This window comes from Lepidochelys kempii, chromosome 2 (genome assembly GCF_965140285.1).
Source record: "Lepidochelys kempii isolate rLepKem1 chromosome 2, rLepKem1.hap1, whole genome shotgun sequence".
Lineage (NCBI taxonomy): Eukaryota > Metazoa > Chordata > Testudines > Cheloniidae > Lepidochelys > Lepidochelys kempii.
In genome coordinates this window covers 247,140,899-247,161,095 of record NC_136381.1, presented here as the reverse complement: position 1 = coordinate 247,161,095, position 20,197 = coordinate 247,140,899, and the positions used below count along the sequence as shown (strand labels likewise).

The 20,197-nt window shown below is 38.7% G+C and overlaps 1 protein-coding gene across 1 annotated transcript in view; it reads right to left on the bottom strand.

The window, feature by feature from the left end:
- The window catches only part of ADARB2 (adenosine deaminase RNA specific B2 (inactive)), a 432,280-nt gene extending 419,428 nt beyond the window's left edge, over positions 1–12,852 (bottom strand). The window contains exon 1 of the mRNA XM_073334472.2: positions 12,548–12,852. Coding sequence (XP_073190573.1) covers positions 12,548–12,647 — 100 coding nt within the window. The 5' untranslated portion in view covers positions 12,648–12,852. The remainder of the gene's footprint in view (positions 1–12,547) is intronic.
- Positions 12,853–20,197: the final 7,345 nt, after the last annotated feature.

The window sequence follows — 20,197 nt, the reverse complement described above, 5'->3', positions numbered from 1 at the left end:
AACCATCCTTCACCCTCTTGTGTCTCACTATTGCTGCATATACGCAAATATGAGGCTATATAACAGCCTCATGCAGTACCAAACCACAGAGGCGGGAGAAAGGAATGTCAGCCCCTTGACTTGCAATATATTTGCTTTTATTGGGGACTGTTTCAACCTTAGTAGTGCAGAAACATACTTTGCGGGTTACTCTCTTTTGTTATTGTAAAGCGTAGGTTTTCAGGGGGAAATGAATCCTTCACATAGTATAAGTGCATGAATGGGAAAATTTGTGTGAAGGAGCCTTTTAAAACATGCACTATTAAATAAATATATTAAGGATATTTTAAAATATGAATTATTTACCAAAAGGACAATTACTATGATTTGTTACCTATACAGGCCCTGAGTCAGCAATGCTTTTAAGTACATGCTTAACTTTAAACTTGCGCTAGGTCCCATTGACTTCAAAGGGGTTTGGGGATGTACTTAAGTACTTTGCTAAATAAGGACGGGATTTTTGAGAAAATGCTAAGGTGTTTTTCTGAATCGGGACCATAATGCCTTAGAACAGCATGGCACTCGAACAAAAGGATAACAGGATCCCTGCCCTGAAGACATTGTACAATCTAAGAGTCACTCATAAGTACTCCCAATATTTGCTTGAATAAATTTTCTCCATGAGTAAGGATTTGTATGACTGGACTTGGGTATGTCTACATGGCACACTAAGTCTGGGCTCTGATTCAAGTTTGAGCCCAAGCCCCCCTTCCACCCACATACACAATTCAATCTGACTCAGGTCAGCAAGCACCCAGTTCCTCAGACTCTTTGGGGAGACAGGGGGCTAGCCCTGTCATTTTGCAGTATGGACACAGCTGAAGCTGCAGACCCAAGTCAGAAGGTCTGCATAGTGCAGTTTGGACACTTTGACGTGGCTCTGAGACCTGGATCCAGCAACTGTAAACCCAGGCTTAGAATGCAGTGTGGATTCCCGAGGACAGCCTTGGAAATATTGAGTCCACAAGCCCTGATCCCACATACATGTCTACACTGAATTGTAAACCCATGTAAGACAAAAACAACAGGTGGGGATGACAGAGAAAGATGTTTTGGTGGAGGCTGGTTGAAGAGAAAGTTAAAAAAAGCATGCAATTCATGTATCTGGAGGGTTACATAGGCTTTGCTTAATAAACTATATATTGTGACAGTAATGTTTTTTTTGGATCCTTTACAGTTATCCTTCAACATTTTTTTTTCCAGTCATTACTGTGAAAGTCTGAGGCAGTTTCTATTTTGCCAATTCACATGCAGCTCAAGTCAGTGTACTACAAATTATTGGGAATTTGTCTAAATAAATGAAGGAAAGGAATTTGTTGGTGACTTTTATATTTATGGTTTTTTTGTTCCTAAATAAAGTCACTAATACACATTATCAATGAAGGAACCACAACTTCTCTGTTCTTTTAAAAAAAGAGGGTTTTTTTTAGTTTTCAGAATGAAAAATAACAGCAGATACTAGTAATTTTTGAATCCTGTAACCTACAAAATCAGCATGCTTATTATTTTCAAGTTCTGTTTAAAATTTGTTCTTGATCTCATGACTTCTTATGACTAAGAAGTATACACAGTTTATAATGGAAACTGCTCTTAACAGTACAGCAACCTAGTGGTCTTTTAGGAAATGGGCACACGTAGACAGAGTGAGTTGCTGGCAAAGAACAAATGTAGGGACTGTGAAGATTTCTGATAAATATTGCACAAAATTAGATAAACTTGGAAGTCATTACACCTTTTAAATTAATCATTTCATTTCAATGTGTTTTAGAAAAATCTCTAACCATTTCAATCAGCCTTGTATACAAATTCCCCTTTAACATCGGAAAAGGGAACACATATGTTACACAAATATACTAGTCTTACATAAAGCTTGTGATAGGCCGCTAATGTTTGAAGAAGTGGTTCCCAACAATATTTTCTCACTCAGCTTCCCGTAAGCCTTCTACCACATGTACAGCACTAGTGACTGTGGGACAAATTTAGCTCCATCAAAATTAAAAGAGTTATACTAATATAACACCAGCTGAGGATCTGGCCCTACCCATTGTTTTCCCATTTTAAAACAAACACTTGTGTAAGCACTACCAAAGACAAAGACAACACTGTTTCAAAAAGAAATAGAATAGGTTCATTTGCTGACCTTGTTTACACTCTGTTCCTGTACTGTGAATATTGATACTGCAGTATGGCACATTTTTAACTTCCATAATTTGAAATGGCCAGGGATACCAGGGGCTGTCCTCTCCTAGAAAAACGTTCCACGGAGAAAATTTGGTGCAATTTGATTAATTCCAAAGGCAAAAATTTGCTCCTTAAATGTGAATAAGGGTTTACTGCACAGAACTGGGTATTATAAACTTCTGAATTCTAAACCTGATCCTGACCCTGAGGTCCATGAACCACTCTGGCTCAGTTTCCTCACTTGTGAATTTTAGGTAGTCTGCCTCTCTAATTCTGAGACGTAATATGACAATTTCTGCATAAGTGCTTTGAATATTCAAAGCACAGGTGCCAAGTATTATGACAATGATGATGATGCATTTTTATTAACCCTAGCAGTAAGAATCCTTTCTGGTTTGGAAGAGTTCGAATTACCTGAAGAAAGAGGATAATCTCTGTGTTGGGCAGGGAAAACACACCAACCCTCTTTCCAATTTGAGGGTGCAATTTTAACAAGGCACTCCCGGAGTCCTCACATGAGCCCTCTAGCACATCACTGACTAGAATTATTTTTTGGAGTCTGATGCCATTTATTCAGAACATAACATCTGGCTAACAAAGTGTGCACTTTCTAGAATGCATCTGTAAATGTGTGTTCTGTAAAAGCCGTTATTAGTCCTATTACAATTGCAAACCACACTTATAAAAGCAAAGACTCCTAATTTCTATTTCACTTCTCACTAATCAAAGTAGGATAAGACCTTAACAAACGCATCTGGTTTTGAGAACAAATTGTAATGCATTGGGAGCGGGATACTCATGACAAGTTGGTGTCTGACTGCATTTCATCCTCACTGTTTACAATTTGTCCCAGACACGCTTAGATCTACAAATTCTCCATTCTCCTAGCAACTGAATGCAGAGGAAAGGTATGCTTTTACTATACACTATTGCTAGGACACAAGTTCATGTATGGAGTCTTGCTCTTGGTTTGTGCTAGGAGAATTGAAGTAGTGTTTATACTTAAATACTAGGTATCCCCCTTTTCAGCATGTGTTGGAATATTGGAGAATTTGTAGTACGAGGATTTTTTTGCTTTTTTATCATCAAGTGACTAAGTTTATGGCTTTCAGCTGAATGCATGTAAGGTATTTTTTGTGAATACTGCACTCAATAAAATAAATCTTTGTGGAGTATGGCAGATGCCCGTAAAATTGGTCATTTTAAAGTGATCTGTGGTGATGATGAGCCAAATATCGCGATTTTTAAAATAACAGATTTTACAGACAAATATATCAGATGCTTTAGCATAAATGAATGCTGCACCACAGACCAATTAATATACTGCATAGCAGTTAGCAGCTCGAGGAAATCTTCTGTCCATGACATTAGGGAAAATTCTCTGCTCACACTGTTCTTTTAAAACTTTTAAAGATATAAAGAGCAAGAGCTGAGCTGCAATTTAATTACTGTTTCTGCTGCTTAACAATGGATAGAGACAATACAGATAGCTGTGATCCCCCCCCCACCCCATCCCTAAATTACCATTTGTATAAATTTCAACATCCGAATAGAAGCGATTGGCAAGGGGGAAAGGAAGATACAACCTGGATATCAGCTAAAAGAAAGTTTATTTTACTTATAAACTACTCAGGAATCTATATGTATTTTGTGGCAGGTATGATAGGGATGATAGAAACATGATGATGATGATAGGATGAATGTAATACAAAACACAAGCTTAGGGTCTGCCCCTGTTCCCTCCGAAGTATGAGTTTTGCCATAGATGCAGCTGAAACAAGATCAGCACATGAAGCAGTTTAAACCAAATCCTCTCATTTTTAACACGTTAAATGTTTTCATTTAACTTCTGGGTCTGCAATATTTGAGTTCATTAGACGAAAACCTGTTTAAATTAGCTATCCTGTCTAGTAACCAAGTTTAAAAAACTTGTAGCAAATGTACTCATTTCATATACTGTAGATATAATTTGGAAACTGTGATTAGGAGTTTCTTCCATTTATTTATTTCTCCATTTGTTTTCTATTTGCTGTTTTCTTTGGAAGGTTTCACATATTTGTTTTAACTACAATATATTTGGGACTATTATATATATGCCTGTCTGTGTGTATATGTACACACTATATTTATATTTGTATTTGCATTTATATCTTTTGTCTATTTCTACAGGTATATATAAAATTCTTAAACATAATATTATAAAACCCAATAATAACCCACATTTAAGTAAGAACTGTGTGGATTCCACTGTGTTTAAGAGCTATTTCCTAATACAACCTGGGTTTTATGATACCCATCAATTTAGCATGTCTAGACGTCTAGAGCAGCTGGAGACCATTTTTTATATATATACAGTAGGCACAATTCTACTACCGTGGCTCATGCTGAGCAGGACCTTACTATGAGATTCCAGTGCAAGTAGAGGTGGCAGCTTAAGGCCTGGTATGAGGGTGATATGTCATTAGTGCGGGCGTCATAGCCATTGTTTGATATTTATTTCCGGTTCATATTTCCCATGGTTTCTAACTGCCTTTCCCCCTTCCCCCCTCCATCACCATTTAAAGAATAAACAGCCATTTTTCAGCTTCTAAGAAGAGGTAAGAACCAGGCAATTATGTTAAATTAATTTGGTGTAAATCTCTTTCTACAAGGATGGAGATACAAAGTCTGTCACGTTCAAATTTTTTTTTCTCATACACCTTTGACTCTTCATGCTGGTGTTTCATTAACAGCGAGAGAGTGGCGACTCCACTAATAATTCTGAACAAAGTTTCTCTTACGGAGAGCAAAGATTATATAAAGATGGTAATGTCACTTTGTTCTGTAGATTTCAGACTGAAATCTAGTTGTAAACCACTGTTGAACCCCAGAAAAGAAAAAGAAAAGAAAAAGAACCAGCAACCTCCTTTACCATCAGTACTTCCTAACAATATTAGCAGGTGGCATATATCTAAAATCAAATGCATTTAAAAATACTTTGGGACCCAGTCCTCAAGTTCAATGGGACCACTTGCATAAATAAGACTATTTAAGGGTTGCAGGACTAATCCACTGATGTAAATATACAGATTATAAAAGATTTACTGTATCTGGATACTATGATAATACAAAGAAATAATAATAATATATGGCCGTCATTTCATATCACTGGTTTTCTTTTGCTTAAAAAGAAATAATTATCTGCCCACACATGTCATTTTAACCATATGTTTTTTCTAGCTATTTTACTGGTGGCATTTTAAATCTTCCACAACAGCAAAATCTGGAGTACTGTATTGCTGACAATGGCCAGGACACCAGAATAAGGTGAAAGAAACACTACAGTGAGCAGTTGTGGAATAGCTTTCCTGTAGGGCAAGTTTCCTCCTAATCCATCCAGCTCTAGTAAGTGGCTGGATTATGCTTTGAAGAACAAGGATTTATAGCTCCTATTTAAAAACCAAATCCTATTAATTCATCAATTCTGGCCTGATTCTGCATTCACTTAAGTCAATGGCAAACTTTTCACTGATATCAATTTTGCAGGATCAAGCCCAGTATCCATATATACAGGATTTAAAAAATCTTATTAAGATCTTGAAGTAAAAAATATCTGGAGGCAATGAGTTCCACAGGTTCATTATGTGTTATATAAAATATATATTTCCTTTTATCAATTTTAAATGTGTTGTCTTTCAGTTTCAGTGTTGTATTATTAAGGATAGGCAAAGAGGACTACCTGATTTACCTTCCTTACGACCATTCATTAATTGTATACCTTTGCCATCGCCCCTCTTATGTTTCCTCTCTTCAGATGAAAGACTTTCCACATCACTAATTCTTTGTGTTACACATCTCTAGATCCCTCTACTTCTGTGATATCTTTTTAAGACCAGATGACCAGAACTGAACACAGCGTTCCAGCTGAGGGCATTCCATTCATATATATAATGGCGCTGTAATATTTTCATTGTTATTTTCCATCCTGTTCGTTTTTTCCCCTAACATTCTGTTTGCCTTTCTCACCACTGCCGCACAGTCAGGACAAGTTTTCATTAAGCTGTTCACAATGATGTCCAGTTCTTAGCTTTGAGTGGCTATGGTTAATTCAGAGCCCAGAAATACATCTACATACTTCAAATAAATAAAAAGAAAAGGAGTACTTGTGACACCTTAGAGATGCCATAAGTACTCCTCTTCTTTTTGCGAATACAGGCTAACACGGCTGCTACTCTGAAACCTTTCAAATAAATAGTAAATGCTTTCTCTCGTTGCATGTTAAAAAGGAAAAAATACACCTTTTAAAGAAGAGATATTAAGAAAACTTAACAATGAGCCACCAGATCACTTGTACACTAAAGGTACCACATTTGGTTACTTTATGAATTACCAAGGCTTAGTCACTATTAGGAGTCATAAGCTGCTTCCATGAGTTAACAAAGTGCTCTTTTGTTACATTCACAATTACAACATGCTTTTGCAAACTCTGCTAGGTTATCTGAATTTTGAACAATGCAGCCAACAGGGAAAGAAGATTAGATAGGGAAGAAATGTAAGCACTTTATTTACTATTGGAGCTTATGTAATTTACAGGGAAATCAGGCTGTGATACATAAAAAAAATGTCAAGTCTATCATGGACCCTTTTAGACTGATGTATCTGCTGATGCATATCAGCTTTATTGTCTCGATAACTAATAGTTTACAAAGGAAAAACTGTAAACTGCCTAGAAGGTTGTCGAGATAGTTGGCTCTAAATGTAGGAATCAATTTAGGTTCATTACTACTCACAAAACCTATAGCATATTGGCCAGGAGGGTTTCCAAGTAGTTCAATTAGTGGATATTAGATATTCTAATGTTTCACTTTTTCTTTTACTATCACATACAGACATAAATGGAAGTAAAGCTAATAAAACTGTTTGTACAGACCTTTAGTGGCTTTGATATTTCATTAGGCAATTTCAACTGACCTTTAATTTTTAGTGCAGTGTTTCCCATTTGTATCAGTAGAACTTCAGAAAGGGCTGTCGTAAATGTTTTAAAAACTGCATTAATCTCGCTTAATAATCTGGAGTTTGTGAGCCTGGGTGTGTAGAACCGTGTGGGAAAATTTACCTGCTCAACTCACAAAGAGAAATGACAGATGTTAAGGGACATACAGTCATTTTCTGCATTGTGATGCTTTGTGGGTGTCTTTAAGAGATTTTGAACGGCCATAATAGGAAGCACAAAAACCTGAATTAATTTCTAATTGTTTGAAAAAATGAAGATAGCTATTTACAAGGAGTGCACAGGTACAGTGTGAATATATTATTGATTTATATGCTAGTACTTTTTTCTCCTTTACGTAAACATGTGAAGGTTAATCCAAAATATTTTGCTCTCTCTGGTAAGGTAAAATGCTCAATTTTATTGACCCCTCACTTACATGCAGTTACTAGGAAGAGGCAATTATGCTGTAACCAAATCCTCCGCTATTTAGATATCAATGCATGAATCCCATATTTTTATTCTAAATTTAAGTTCAGCCATCGTAGCTAATGCCCTTGATGCAATCTCCAATTGCTGTCATTACACGGATCACTAGAAATTGGAGGTAATAGTTAAAAGAAAAAAGGTTGAAAATTAGATGGATAAAGGCTTAATCAATTTAATTTTATCATCAAATCCAGGCCCTTCCTCTTGAGCTGTCAGGGTATGAGATAAGCAGAGCGCATCTTGAAACACAACACAATCCTGTTGTAGAGAAGGAGTTGTGTCCCTGAACCAAGATGAAACACGCTTATTTATTACTTTGGCATTGCTGGGTGATGAAGACTGAAGCTGACTTCCTCTTTCCATCCTCAGCACATTCTTGTTATTTCATTATTTTTTTCTGGAATTTCATTGCATCATAATCCTGTCTCTCTCACCATCCGCTGCACTTACTGTGTTTATTTTGCCAACTTTTATTTCTTGCCCCTCAATATCAATAGCGAGCTCAGCTCTCTCTCGCTCTCTCTATTCCAGTATTTCACTTTGCGTTTATATCTGATTCACTCCATTTTCCTACGATTAAGTTTAACTAATGGCTTTGAAGAAATCACACTCGAACAATGAGTAAATTTAATTGTTGTCGTCTTTTGGAAAATAATGAAGCAGTGGTACATTCCAACCCACCAACTTCACGTTAAGATTCCAAATGTTGATTTCCACCAAGATGAGGAAGGCTTATGAAAGTTTGGCCTTTTACAGCATGATTAACATGTTACAACTCTGTTTTATTTTAGTCCCTTTTTAAGCATTTTCATCTGAAAACAAACTTTCTTTTTAAAGTTCTTGCCCTTCCCTTCCTATTTCTACACAGAATTTGTTCAAGGCTCTGAAGTGAATTTTACCAGTAATCTGTTTATAACCTATTATGTTTCAAACTCGTACACATATGAATTTGCAAGGTGTTTTTTGTTGTTTTGCAAAGGGACACAAGCCACTAAATATTAACATGGATAAATGTTAACATGGATTTATTCAAATTATTAAGCATATTTCTCTAAAGTCAGATCACACCATAGACAAAGATTAAAAGAACAAAATTAATACTGCTACAGACCTGCCATTAAGTAATTTACAGAAAATTAGCATGCTGATATTCTGGCAAATATCTGTCTTTATTTTACATCTGCCCTTTGAGAAATTATGATATTTACTTACCATTAAGAGTTAAAATTGTTATTTTCTGAATAATAGTGCAACTATTCCTAATCATAATTGCTTACAAAATAGCTATGAATATCAGAATATTTTAGCCTTCCAATACACTTTCTGTAAGTAGTGTAAAACTAAATTAAATTTCTATGTAAATATGCTTGTAATGTGATACACACTGCATGGACATTTGTTTATACCATTAATACTAGGGTCTTAACTAAGCCCTGAGACTCATTCACTATAAACATAATACAGGGAATAATAATAACTGAACTATACCTTTGAACATTGAAACCATACAGTACATGGGGATTACACTCCCCACTACCTGATTTACAAATACAGAAATAGTGCCTGTCCCTGTGAGAGTATGTCCCTTTCCCTATATTTACCCTAAATAAATGCAGAAATTTAACTTTTGTAGAATGCAATTTGTTTCCCTCAGATGTAACTGCCTCTGAGGTAACGTAACTCCTAAAGCATAGTGCCAGAATCAATGAAAAACACAGCAAAGGATTATACACTGATACACAGAGGCATTGCATTAAAATTCACATCGAGCAGTGTAAGAAAATAAACAAAAACCTGGAAATTAAAATCAGAAAGAGATAAAGAATGGCATCAAATAGAGAGCAATACTTGCTTTTACTCCAAAGCATGCCTAAGTGTTTTATAAAGTAGTACAACTTTCTAACCTGATACATAAACACATCAAATATGTAATATATAGCTGATATAATGAATTTATTTCTAGAAATGATCTGTTTGTAATATCACTTGTGTGTCTTTAGATATATTTCATTTTCTCACACTGATTTCTACTAAATTAAAATTGAACACGGAGGTGAGTGTCTCTGTGTGCACTTGTGTACACACACACACACACACGTTATATATATATATATAACACACATATACATGCGCACACACACACATGCACGCAGCCACCCGACCCCCTGTTTATTTTCTTCAATAACACCTGACAAAAGTGTACCTGCTGTAGATAGTAAAACACACACTGGAAAATAGTTAAATGCATAAACCTTTGGTATAATCCTTTAAAAATGGTTTTCTCGATTGATTAAAATAGATTACATTGTGCGCAGTATCTGAAAAACAGTAGGACCCATATTCATTCATGTAAAAGATGCGTTCCTTTTTTATTGTTGAGTGCTCAATATATCTGATGCACTGAACAACACCTTTGTATCAGCAATTAACTGGTCTGAGTAAAAAAACAAACAAACATACAATCAGTATGGAAACTGGTGTGCTCTAAAAAACAGATCCAACAGGTTTAATACTGGGTTTTTCTTAAGTTGTCATCATATATTCATGAACATATGAATTTTTGTGAGTGTGCACTATGAGCCTATGGGCAGGGAAATTAGAATGATAACACCATTCACATGCTAACCAGTTAAAAAATTCAGAAACTGGTTACAAATGTCCATATTTCAAGGAATCAGAAATTAGCTCCTGAAAGTTGTCTATCTACTATTGGACAAATGTATCAATTCCTTTCAGGAATTCTACCAAATTCCAGTTGTGCATTCTGCAAATAGTTACCGTTTAGCAACTTTGCTGTCTGAAGAAGATGCCTAACTTCCATATTATTTCAGCAAAACAGTTTATAGGAAACGGCACCTTATTAAAGATCTTCACTTTTTTGTTGTTTTAGAAACAAAACTAACAAGTGTAATTAGCCTTTGAATCTATCTTCTATAGTTAAATGAATTATTGATTCATTTCTGTACCCAAGTTTAGGATAACAGTCTGTGGCCAAATTTTAACGTCCTGATAACTAGGTTTGCTAAAGCACATATAACTTATTACAAAGTCAGTAGAGCTAGGTTTAGGTAAAAACAGAGAGCCTTACAAACTAACAGATTTAATCCACATTAATTGTGGGGTGGACTTTTCCCTTGCTTAGTACTTTAGATAATATTTCTTTTGTGACAGAGCATAAAGCACAACTGTAGAAGACCCTTTGGTATGAGCTATTAGAAAATATTAAAGATTTGTTGAAATAAGTCAAAGGTATACGCAGGCTGCTGCTTTTCTATTTCAAGTATCCGTTCACATACACTTTTGATTGTTTTACTTACTTTATTTGTTACTAAAATTTTGAACAAAAAGATGGAGTTTCTGGGAAATATATAATAGTGACAATCCAATTTTGCAGAGTCCCCCTTTTAGCATTTGGCTAGTTATTGCAAGTCGCCACAGAAAGCCTGTTTTGAAGCCTTTCTAGAAAGTTACCAGAATGCACGCCCAATGGATTTTGTGTGAGGCAATAATTAAAAGACACATGAATAATTGACATTTAGGGCTTCCAAACTGTCTGGTTAATTTCCAGAATCTGAAGAAGAAATAACCTACTCAAAGGCTTTAAAAGAACAGCTTGAGCTGACGAGCTAGCTGACAGAAACTTATCTTAGGCCTCCGAAGCAATGACAATTACAGACTAGGTGGAATTCACAGCTCTGGTAAACCCTTTTGTATTAGCATCTTTATAGCCTTAACAAATTGCAGCTGGGCATTTCTGACATTCTGCTTATTAAATCAATGTTATTTTACTTTCAAGTACTTACAATATCTTACAATAACCCTAACTTTAACTGTTCAGGCATAGCACCAGGAATGTGGCAGGAAGTCTTATTCCCTCTCTGTGAGAAAGCAAGATTGTCTTGGGAAAAGCTTTTATCTAAGGCATACTCACAGTCTGCAATGACATTCAGTAGCTTCACTTTTTTTTTGGATTAGAGTAATTACTAATCTAGCATTTCTATAATGCAGGTTTGGTTAGAGAAGTGGATCAGAATTAATGCATTTACTAACTTTACTGCAGCAAGCTTAGGCAAATATTAATAACAGGGCAAAAATAACAGTCTGTAAGTAGCAACCTGTCAGAAAACTGCTTTTCTCCCCACACTGATTTCCAGCTTGTTTCATTACCAACAAGATGGTGTATCCTCTATCCTTTTTTACATACTAAATTTCTGCTTCATAAGCCATGTGCAAGTGAGACTTATTAGGCAGTTCGTAATTGTCATAGGAGAAATACTCAGATAAATAAGAACTGGTCCCATGTTATTGCAAAGCCAGTGTCAGTGGTATGAGCAACTCTGAATCTGAAGGTGATTTGTATTTGGGGAAAAAAAAAAAAACCTGGCAAAAGTCTTGCTTCCTTTTATTTCCTTTTTTAATTCCTAGGACTGCTCGATGTATTATTTCATTAGGAATCATGTGATAACATTACCTCTGACAGGGTCAAAGGAAGCACACTAGCCGTGGATTGTTGAGTTGTGCGGCAGAAACTGGATAATTAAACTGATTCAATCCAGCACAAAGAAAGACGGAAACAAAACACTTCCCTTTTCCTTCAACAAAATAACAATCCCTATCCTTTTTCAGGCATCCCCTTACTTCCAGCAATTGCAAGGCTCTCTTTGTTACAGCCTACATGAAATTGTGGGGTATTTTGCAACCTCTGTACCCAGTGTTCTGTGTAGACAGCATCCTGGAGGCTACAAAAAAGTGCATATATCCAAAATAAATAGACAACATAAGCAGCAGCAGCCCGGAGAGAGTATGTGAGAGAGAACAAGGAAGAGAGAGAATGAAAGAAAAGAAAGGTAGAGGAAAAGCAAACCTTACCTTTCCTCTTTGATCTCCTTCTCCTCCTCCTTTTGGACTTGCATTTTAGTTGAGTACTTGGACCTCCAGAAGCTCTGTTGTTCCCCAGAACTGATGTCATAGCTGTAGTTCAGTAAACAAGAATGTACAGGTCTTTTCTTTCTTGTATATTTTCACCTCTGGTTCTTGCTGCTTGATAGATCTGTGGATAAGGTTCACTTTTTAGTACTGCATGGTGTTTAATTCTAATTATTCTCTGTCACTTGGCATCAGCTGGGTTAAGTGTCTCTGATCTTCTGAGCTGACATGCTTAACTGCTTGTTGTGAGAACTGTGGAAAGGTATAGACTGAAGCTGCTCAAGAGCCTGGTAGCTCTCACTCAGGCTGCCTTCCTTTATCAGGGCTGTAAATGCACGGCTTCTACTTTTTGCACCTCTGCTAGTTGTTTGGCACCAGCCACTTTGAAGCCAATCATGCAGGGAGCTTGTCTATTTGCTGCTGCAAAGTCTAATTAGATCCAATCACAACTGTCTCCTGGCTCTGACATCAGCACCACCAGCCCTCTCCATCCCCTGTCAGCTTGCAAACTCAGCTCCCATTTGGGCTGACGGATATGCCTAGGACCTGATAGAAAGGAAGGGAGAACTGCACTGTAGGGAATAAAAACATACTGCCAGTTTATCTGGGAAAAGCCTAAGGGGCAGCTTACAGGAAGGGATGCTACAAAAGGGATTGCAAGGCTTTTTTTTTTTTTTTGCTGTAGACCATATGAACACAGAATATTATGCTTCCCGACACACAGAAATGCTGGGACTATTTACCCTAACAAAATAGTTTTTAACTAGTTCATTTGTTGCACTGATGATTGCTTCCAGGGGAAGAATCTGGGTTACCGTTGAAGAAACACTCTACCCCCAAATCTTATTCAAGATTCCCATTGCATGTCTAGTTATTTAAAGGCACATTTGTTTGCTAAATTCATAATGAAGGGCAAATAGCTCTTTTTGCCCTTCCTTGTGAGTGTAGTAAATGAATGAGCGTGCCAGGGCGCAGTCTGATTTCAAAACGGACATATTACACTCTGCGGCGCTCCGTTTAGGAAACCAGGCAATGAAGGTAACTGGTACAGAGGGGCTTATATGGAGGAAGATGGCAACGGCATTCCTCAGAAAAGCTTGACCACAAAACATTACATATTTCTCAAGAAAATAAAAGGTTACACAGCAGGTCGATCGCCTATTTAAGTGACAGGGATCTTTTTCTTCAGGGCATTTCTCCTCTTAGTTATCAGCTGATTAAAGAATATGAAGCTGCACCCTAGATTGCTAACACAGAAGAAAATAATATTAGAGAAAAAGTTATGCTAAATAATTAATGTCCTCAGTGGCTGCTCCATTTGCAGTAAGCCATAGGAGTACAGTAAAGCTCTGCTTATTGGAACCTCTTTAATCTCAAACTCCCTCTTATCTGCATCTAGGTTACACCCCAGGCTGTGCAGCACTTAGGCTGTAACACTCCCTGTTATTCAGACCCCTGTATATTCAAATGTTTTATGCCCCTGAAACTTTTTGGTTAGACAGGGTTGAACTCTACATAGATTTTTTTATATTAAATATATAAAAAGGACATAAAATCATACTAAGGTTTTGATTTAAACCTTTAATAAAATCAAGTACATTCTGTGTAAAGGTCTTAATTTGACCCACATGTGCCTAGGCAATGTGACAATCCCTCTATCCGATCCTCCAAAAGCAGGTCTTGTAAGGCTGGGCATGCTTGGCTGCTGCTGCTTCCTGTAGCCCCCATTGGCCTGGAGCGGCGAACCGCGGCCAGTGGGAGCTGCGATCTGCCGAATCTGCAGATGCAGCAGGTAAACAAACCAGTCCGGCCCGCCGGGGGCTTTCCCTGAACAAGTGGTGGACTGGCTTTGAGAACCACTGTTTTAGAGCACTGAAGAAATCACATCCCTGCGTAGACAAATAGAAATTAGAAGTCAATTGCCTTCCATATTTAAATGCTGTACGTGCGCAATATGGGTTATGAGCTTTAAAAGAAAAGCACATCCTAATTAAAAACAAAAAGAGTACTCTTGGACAGTCATCTATTTATAAGATTTAATTCAAATAATTCTTTTAAGGTTCTAAAGTGTTTTACACAATTTTATTCTACTTCTAACTGGAGTGTTGACAGACTATGGGAATGGTTGTCTTTGTGGTATTGCCAGTCCCCAGGGAGGGCATTCTACCAACCCAATCCTAAAAAGGTGACAGTCTGGCTCAGTCTCAGAAAGCTGTCACCTGTGAACTGCTACCCAGTATCTCATCTTTCAGTCCTGGGCAAAGTTATCAAGAAAGCACCAGCAAGCCAACTTGAGCAACATCTGAGCTCTGCAATTACATGTGACAATCCCTCTATCCGATCCTCCAAAAGCAGGTCTTGTAAGGCTGGGCATGCTTGGCTGCTGCTGCTTCCTGTAGCCCCCATTGGCCTGGAGTGGCGAACCGCGGCCAGTGGGAGCTGCGATCTGCCGAACCTGCAGATGCAGCAGGTAAACAAACCGGTCCGGCCCGGACTCTCATCCCAGACAGACAATATCCCATCGGATGAAAGTGAAGTAACTTGGGCTCGACCCAGGAAAAACACAGGCAATATTAGTGCAAAAAAGAGAATGTAGTAAATACAATGTCTCTCAACTGCAGTCTCATGCCCGTGCATGGTCAATGCAGTATGCAGCCTTGGGGTTCTGTTGAAATCATTCCTGTTCCTGGACACCCAAATAATGGTAATTACCAGTAATACCAGATTCCATTGTCTAACAAGGAGACTTTGTCTTTTCTTCTCAGATGAGGGCCCAACTACAGTGATCCTTTTGTTCATTACCGGTCGGTTGGACTCCTTCTGACTGTATTATCTGGAGCTAAAGCCAAAGCTCTCAAGAAGCTGCAGTTTGTCTACCGCACCTCAGCCTGCCTCCTGTGAAAAACAAAACCCACACATGACACAGAGGCACTGCAACCTGCACAAGCTGAAGTAGATTGAAGGATTTGTTTCAAGGTGCCAGTCCTCATATATCATGCTCTTTCACGGTCAGCTCTGTTATCTGAAGGACAGCCACTGCTTTTGTGACCCATCTCTATAGCTGACTGCAGCCAGTACAACACATGATTGTCAGAGCTTAGCCTCAAATTCTTATAAGACATTCCCTCAGCACAGGGAATGACCCACCAACAGTGATTGCAACAAACCGAAGCCTCAATACAGTCTAGATGTGGTGCAACTCACCTCTTCACACAGGGTCTCCCAAACTAAAAGAACGGAAGAAAAGACCAAGTAGTTTATTTGCCAGTAGGCAGCAACTAATAGCTAAAATATGAGAGACAGATTTTGGCTGCATCTTAGCAGAACTTTGTGTGCACCTGAATTGTGTGACCACCATGCCTCACAAATCCTGGGGACAGTGGCCAAGTGAGCCCCTTCTTCCCCCCTGGCATGTTTACACAGGCTGCCCCCACCCAGGCCCTGCTGCTGGGGACAGGGGCCGGGTGAGCCAGAGCACCCCCCGGGTATGCTCAACCCCTGTACCCGGCAGCCAAGCCCGGGCAAGGAGCAGGCCCCCACTGTCTCCTAGCCAGGCACTCTCAGGCAAAAGAGGCTCTGTCCTGCTCCCCGCCTGGCTGCCAGGGAGAGCGGCTGAACGTGGCGGGGGAGAAGCGCAGGGAGAGAAGGACAGAGCCCCTCTCCTTCCCTGCCTTTGACAAACCAATCTTGGGGGCACTTGACCCTTCATGCCTCCCACCCCCATATTGCCTCTGCCGGTTAGAAATCTTCTGTTAATTTTTTTGATGATTTTTTTGAAAATATGAAAATATTTGTGAGGAAAAAAATCTGATTTTGTCTAAGCTATGTGGTTATTGAAATTTGAAAAAGCTTTTGGTTTTCGAACACAACCCAGAAAAATTCTGTACCCTCTACTATGGACCCTTATAATACTGTATGAAGCAAGTGCTTCCACTGGCTGGGGCTTCCTCTCATGGCAAAACTCACATGGTGGGGATTCCTGGACACTCAGGGTGGCAAACTCTGCAGTGTCTCCACTGGGTGTTTCCCTCCGTGAAAAAGAGTCTGAATGAATGGCAGAGGAAGCAGGGGCATGACCTCCAAAACCTGCAGACACTAGAATCTGCACAGAAATGAAGTCCTACTTCTGTACTATGGTGCACCTCAGCTTCCCCTCCCTCTCTTACGAGCTGTGTGGAGTGGATATCAATATTTGGTTGCTGAGTTTAGAGTGCGGGTGTTGGTGGCTTGTGATATACAGGAGAGCAGACTAGATGATCTGTTGGTCCTTTCTGGCCTTACACTTCATGACTGACTATGACTCCTGTGTCTAAACTCCAGCTCCAATGTGGGGGTGCAGACGTAACATCAACAAGACCCCGGTTGGTGGTGTGCAGGATAGAAACCTGGGACTCCGCAGCTTATTGCATGAGCCTCTACTGCATGAACTAAAAAGCCATCTGCCTGTTAGCTAAGCCTGTAGAGCTGACTCATTTTATCTCTCTCTCTCTCTCTCTACCACAAGAAGGGACAGAACACCATACACAGACACAAAGTGAGAGTTAATGAATTCTACTTCCTTCCTTCTACAGGAATCTCTGTGTGGCTCTGAGGGCAGCAGGCTGCAGAGAGTGACAACTTCCCAATGTGTCCCCTTCAGAGGTAGAGAAGGGCTTCTGAGGACTCCTCTCCCTCTCTTTCATGCTCCCCCTCCCCTCCTATTTCTGCCTGCTTTTGCTCCCTTGTGCCCATGAAGGTGAAAAGAAGAATCAGGACCTTAGAAACTGGGAGATAAAAGACGCTCGAGGGCATTGAAACAGGACGAAATGCAATCCTAAGGCTCTGCAGGTGAGACTCCAGAGCCTTCTGTTGCAAAATGCCTGCTCTAATCCACTCTTGCCCTACTTACAAGCATCTGAAAAGCCTGTCAGTGTGACTATTTGCAGTGAAAGCCACTGTAGCTTTGGGGCCAGACATCAAGGAGTGGGTGGGAAGAAAGAGGAGTGAGGATCCACATTTAATGTTTACAGGTTGTCCTCACTCTGTAGGTAACTGTTTCCATGCAAACAAGTCAGCATGTTATGCTGATTTGCACATTTAAATATCGTTAGGAAATCTGAGCTAGGCTGGATTCGGATGGGTGGAGGTTGCATTAAAAAGGATTTGGACCCTTCACTAACTGAAGGGAATAGAACTCAGGGTATAGCCACAGCTGCTGCTGGCTTGGGGAGCAAGAATAGACTAGTTTTAACTCCCACAATAAGCTTCCCCCTCCTTCCTAGGCTTGTGAATGTCTTCTTTGCTGGGTTTTCTTAAAGGCTCATGGCTTATACAAAAACAGGTTCTCTCAGGTTTCAGAGTAACAGCCGTGTTAGTCTGTATTTGCAAAAAGAAAAGGAGTACTTGTGGCACCTTAGAGACTAACCAATTTATTTGAGCATAAGCTTTCGTGAGCTACAGCTCACTTCATCGGATGCATACTGTGGTATATAGCATGCAAGGGAGCAAGATGAGTCAGATCTCCCTGATGAGAGATCCAGTTTTCAAGACCATAGTCTCTTTAATGGGGAAAGAACCTCGATCCCAAAGGTTACAAGTCATCATGAATAGTAACTGCAGTTAAGGCTTACACAAATGCCAATCTGAACAGTAAAAGAGGCCACGAAACAACAGCCACAGCTAGGGATGGGCCCAACTCTTTCTAGGCATTTATACAGAGATCCTCAGCCTAGCACCCCAACAGCTCTGAATCTGTGGGTAACTAAGTTGCTACTAGAGATCAGTTTCAACGCTGCTAGTACTTCTTACCTTTATAACATGCTAAACTAAAGCTCTGTGCTCAAACCCTCCTGCATTTTGGGACATTTGAAATCTTGTTCTGGATCCAAATTTTACTGTCTTAGCCAGTCTCTAGCCTGAGAAGCTTAAGCTGTGTAAAGGCCTATTTTAATAGTCATCATCATCACTCTGGCTAATAAGTAGGCCTGAGTTCAGTGGTACAACGCTGAACTAGGAGATATGGGATCCATTCTGAGCTCTGCCATAAACTTGCTATGTGACCTTACAAATCACTTTACCTCCGTGCCTCAGTTTCCCTATATGCAAAAGGGGATAGCGATACTTATATTAATTTGTAATGGGACTTGAGAGTGACCAATGAAAAGTAGCATGTAACAGCTAAGAATCTTGAAATAAATGAATTCATTTTTATCTTTCTAAATCCTCCAAATTCATCATGTGCGGGAAATGTTCACCTCGTGCAAGGTATCTATATTGCACAGAATGGGCATTCAGAAATTTCATAAAAAGAGAGAGCTCCCTACCAGTGGAACTAAAGTAGAATGAATCTCTGTTAAGCCTATGACATGCAGCCAGGTATTTATAATTGTATCCAGCAGAGGGCAGTGGAACATGTAAATGCTATTTGCAGTGGTGTTATAGTCAAGCTGGTCCCAGGATATTAGAGAGACAAGTTTGGTGAGGTAATATATTTTATTGGACCAACTTCTGTTTTCAAGCTACACAAAGACCTGCAGAGCTCTGTGTAGCTTGGAAGCTTGTCTCTTTCACCAGCAGAAGTTGGTCAAATAAAAGACATTACTTCACCCACCTTGTTTCTCTAATGTAAATACTAGCCAGTTCATTGAAATGGTTAACAGTGAGATGAAGGATGGTTTTGTCGTTTACGTCTAAAACTGATGGGGTCAGGTGTCCTGGGTTGTAATCCCATCTCCACCATAGACAATTTGTGGGCAACTCTCTTCGGCTCAATTTTGGAAAAGATGAAGTGTCCCCTCATGTTAGCCACCTCAACTTTTGGACGCTCATTTTGAGAAAACTGGGGCACCCAAAATTACTGAAAAACATTTGAAAATATGAGTCTTAATTCCTCTAATTTTCAGCTTCCTTATCAGTGAAATAGGGATGTTAATATTAGCATATTAACATATTACCACATGGGGATATGAAAGTGCCATTTAAGTGTGATAATGTGATAATATGATAATGAAAGTGCCATTTAAGTGTAAAATATTTTATTTTTCCTAATATCTTTGCTTTGGAAATCTTATAAACATTAGACTAGGAATAATCCTCCCCCAAGCAGTTTTTCTACTATATGAATTAAAACCAGTCTTGCAAAGTTGGTAGAAAAGTATTTTACCATCTACAAAACCAAATGCTGTTAGCACAGATTATAATGGCAAACCATTTCTTTTGAACCACAGAGATATTTTGTATAAAAATCATGCAATACATTATCTATTTTGCAGAGATAATGTAGTACTGTACAATAGTAATCATAGAAATGTAGTGCCAAATTGTAGTCATGTGATGTTTTAGGTTTGCAGTATTTATTATAGTAAGGATATCCCTCTCCAAAGTTTAAGTCTGCAGACATGAGCGTGGCATATGTTCAGTATCACAAATGATTTGTTCAGACATCCTGCACCTGTCACTATTCTTCAATCCATATTTGTTTTAACTTTGTTAGTGACTGATATTTAAGTAGAATATGATTAAGTATATTAAACTGCAATAACATCATCTGAGACTCCCTGGCAGATTCATGCTATGGTAATGATGTTCTATTACTTAATAAAAATGTACCATTAT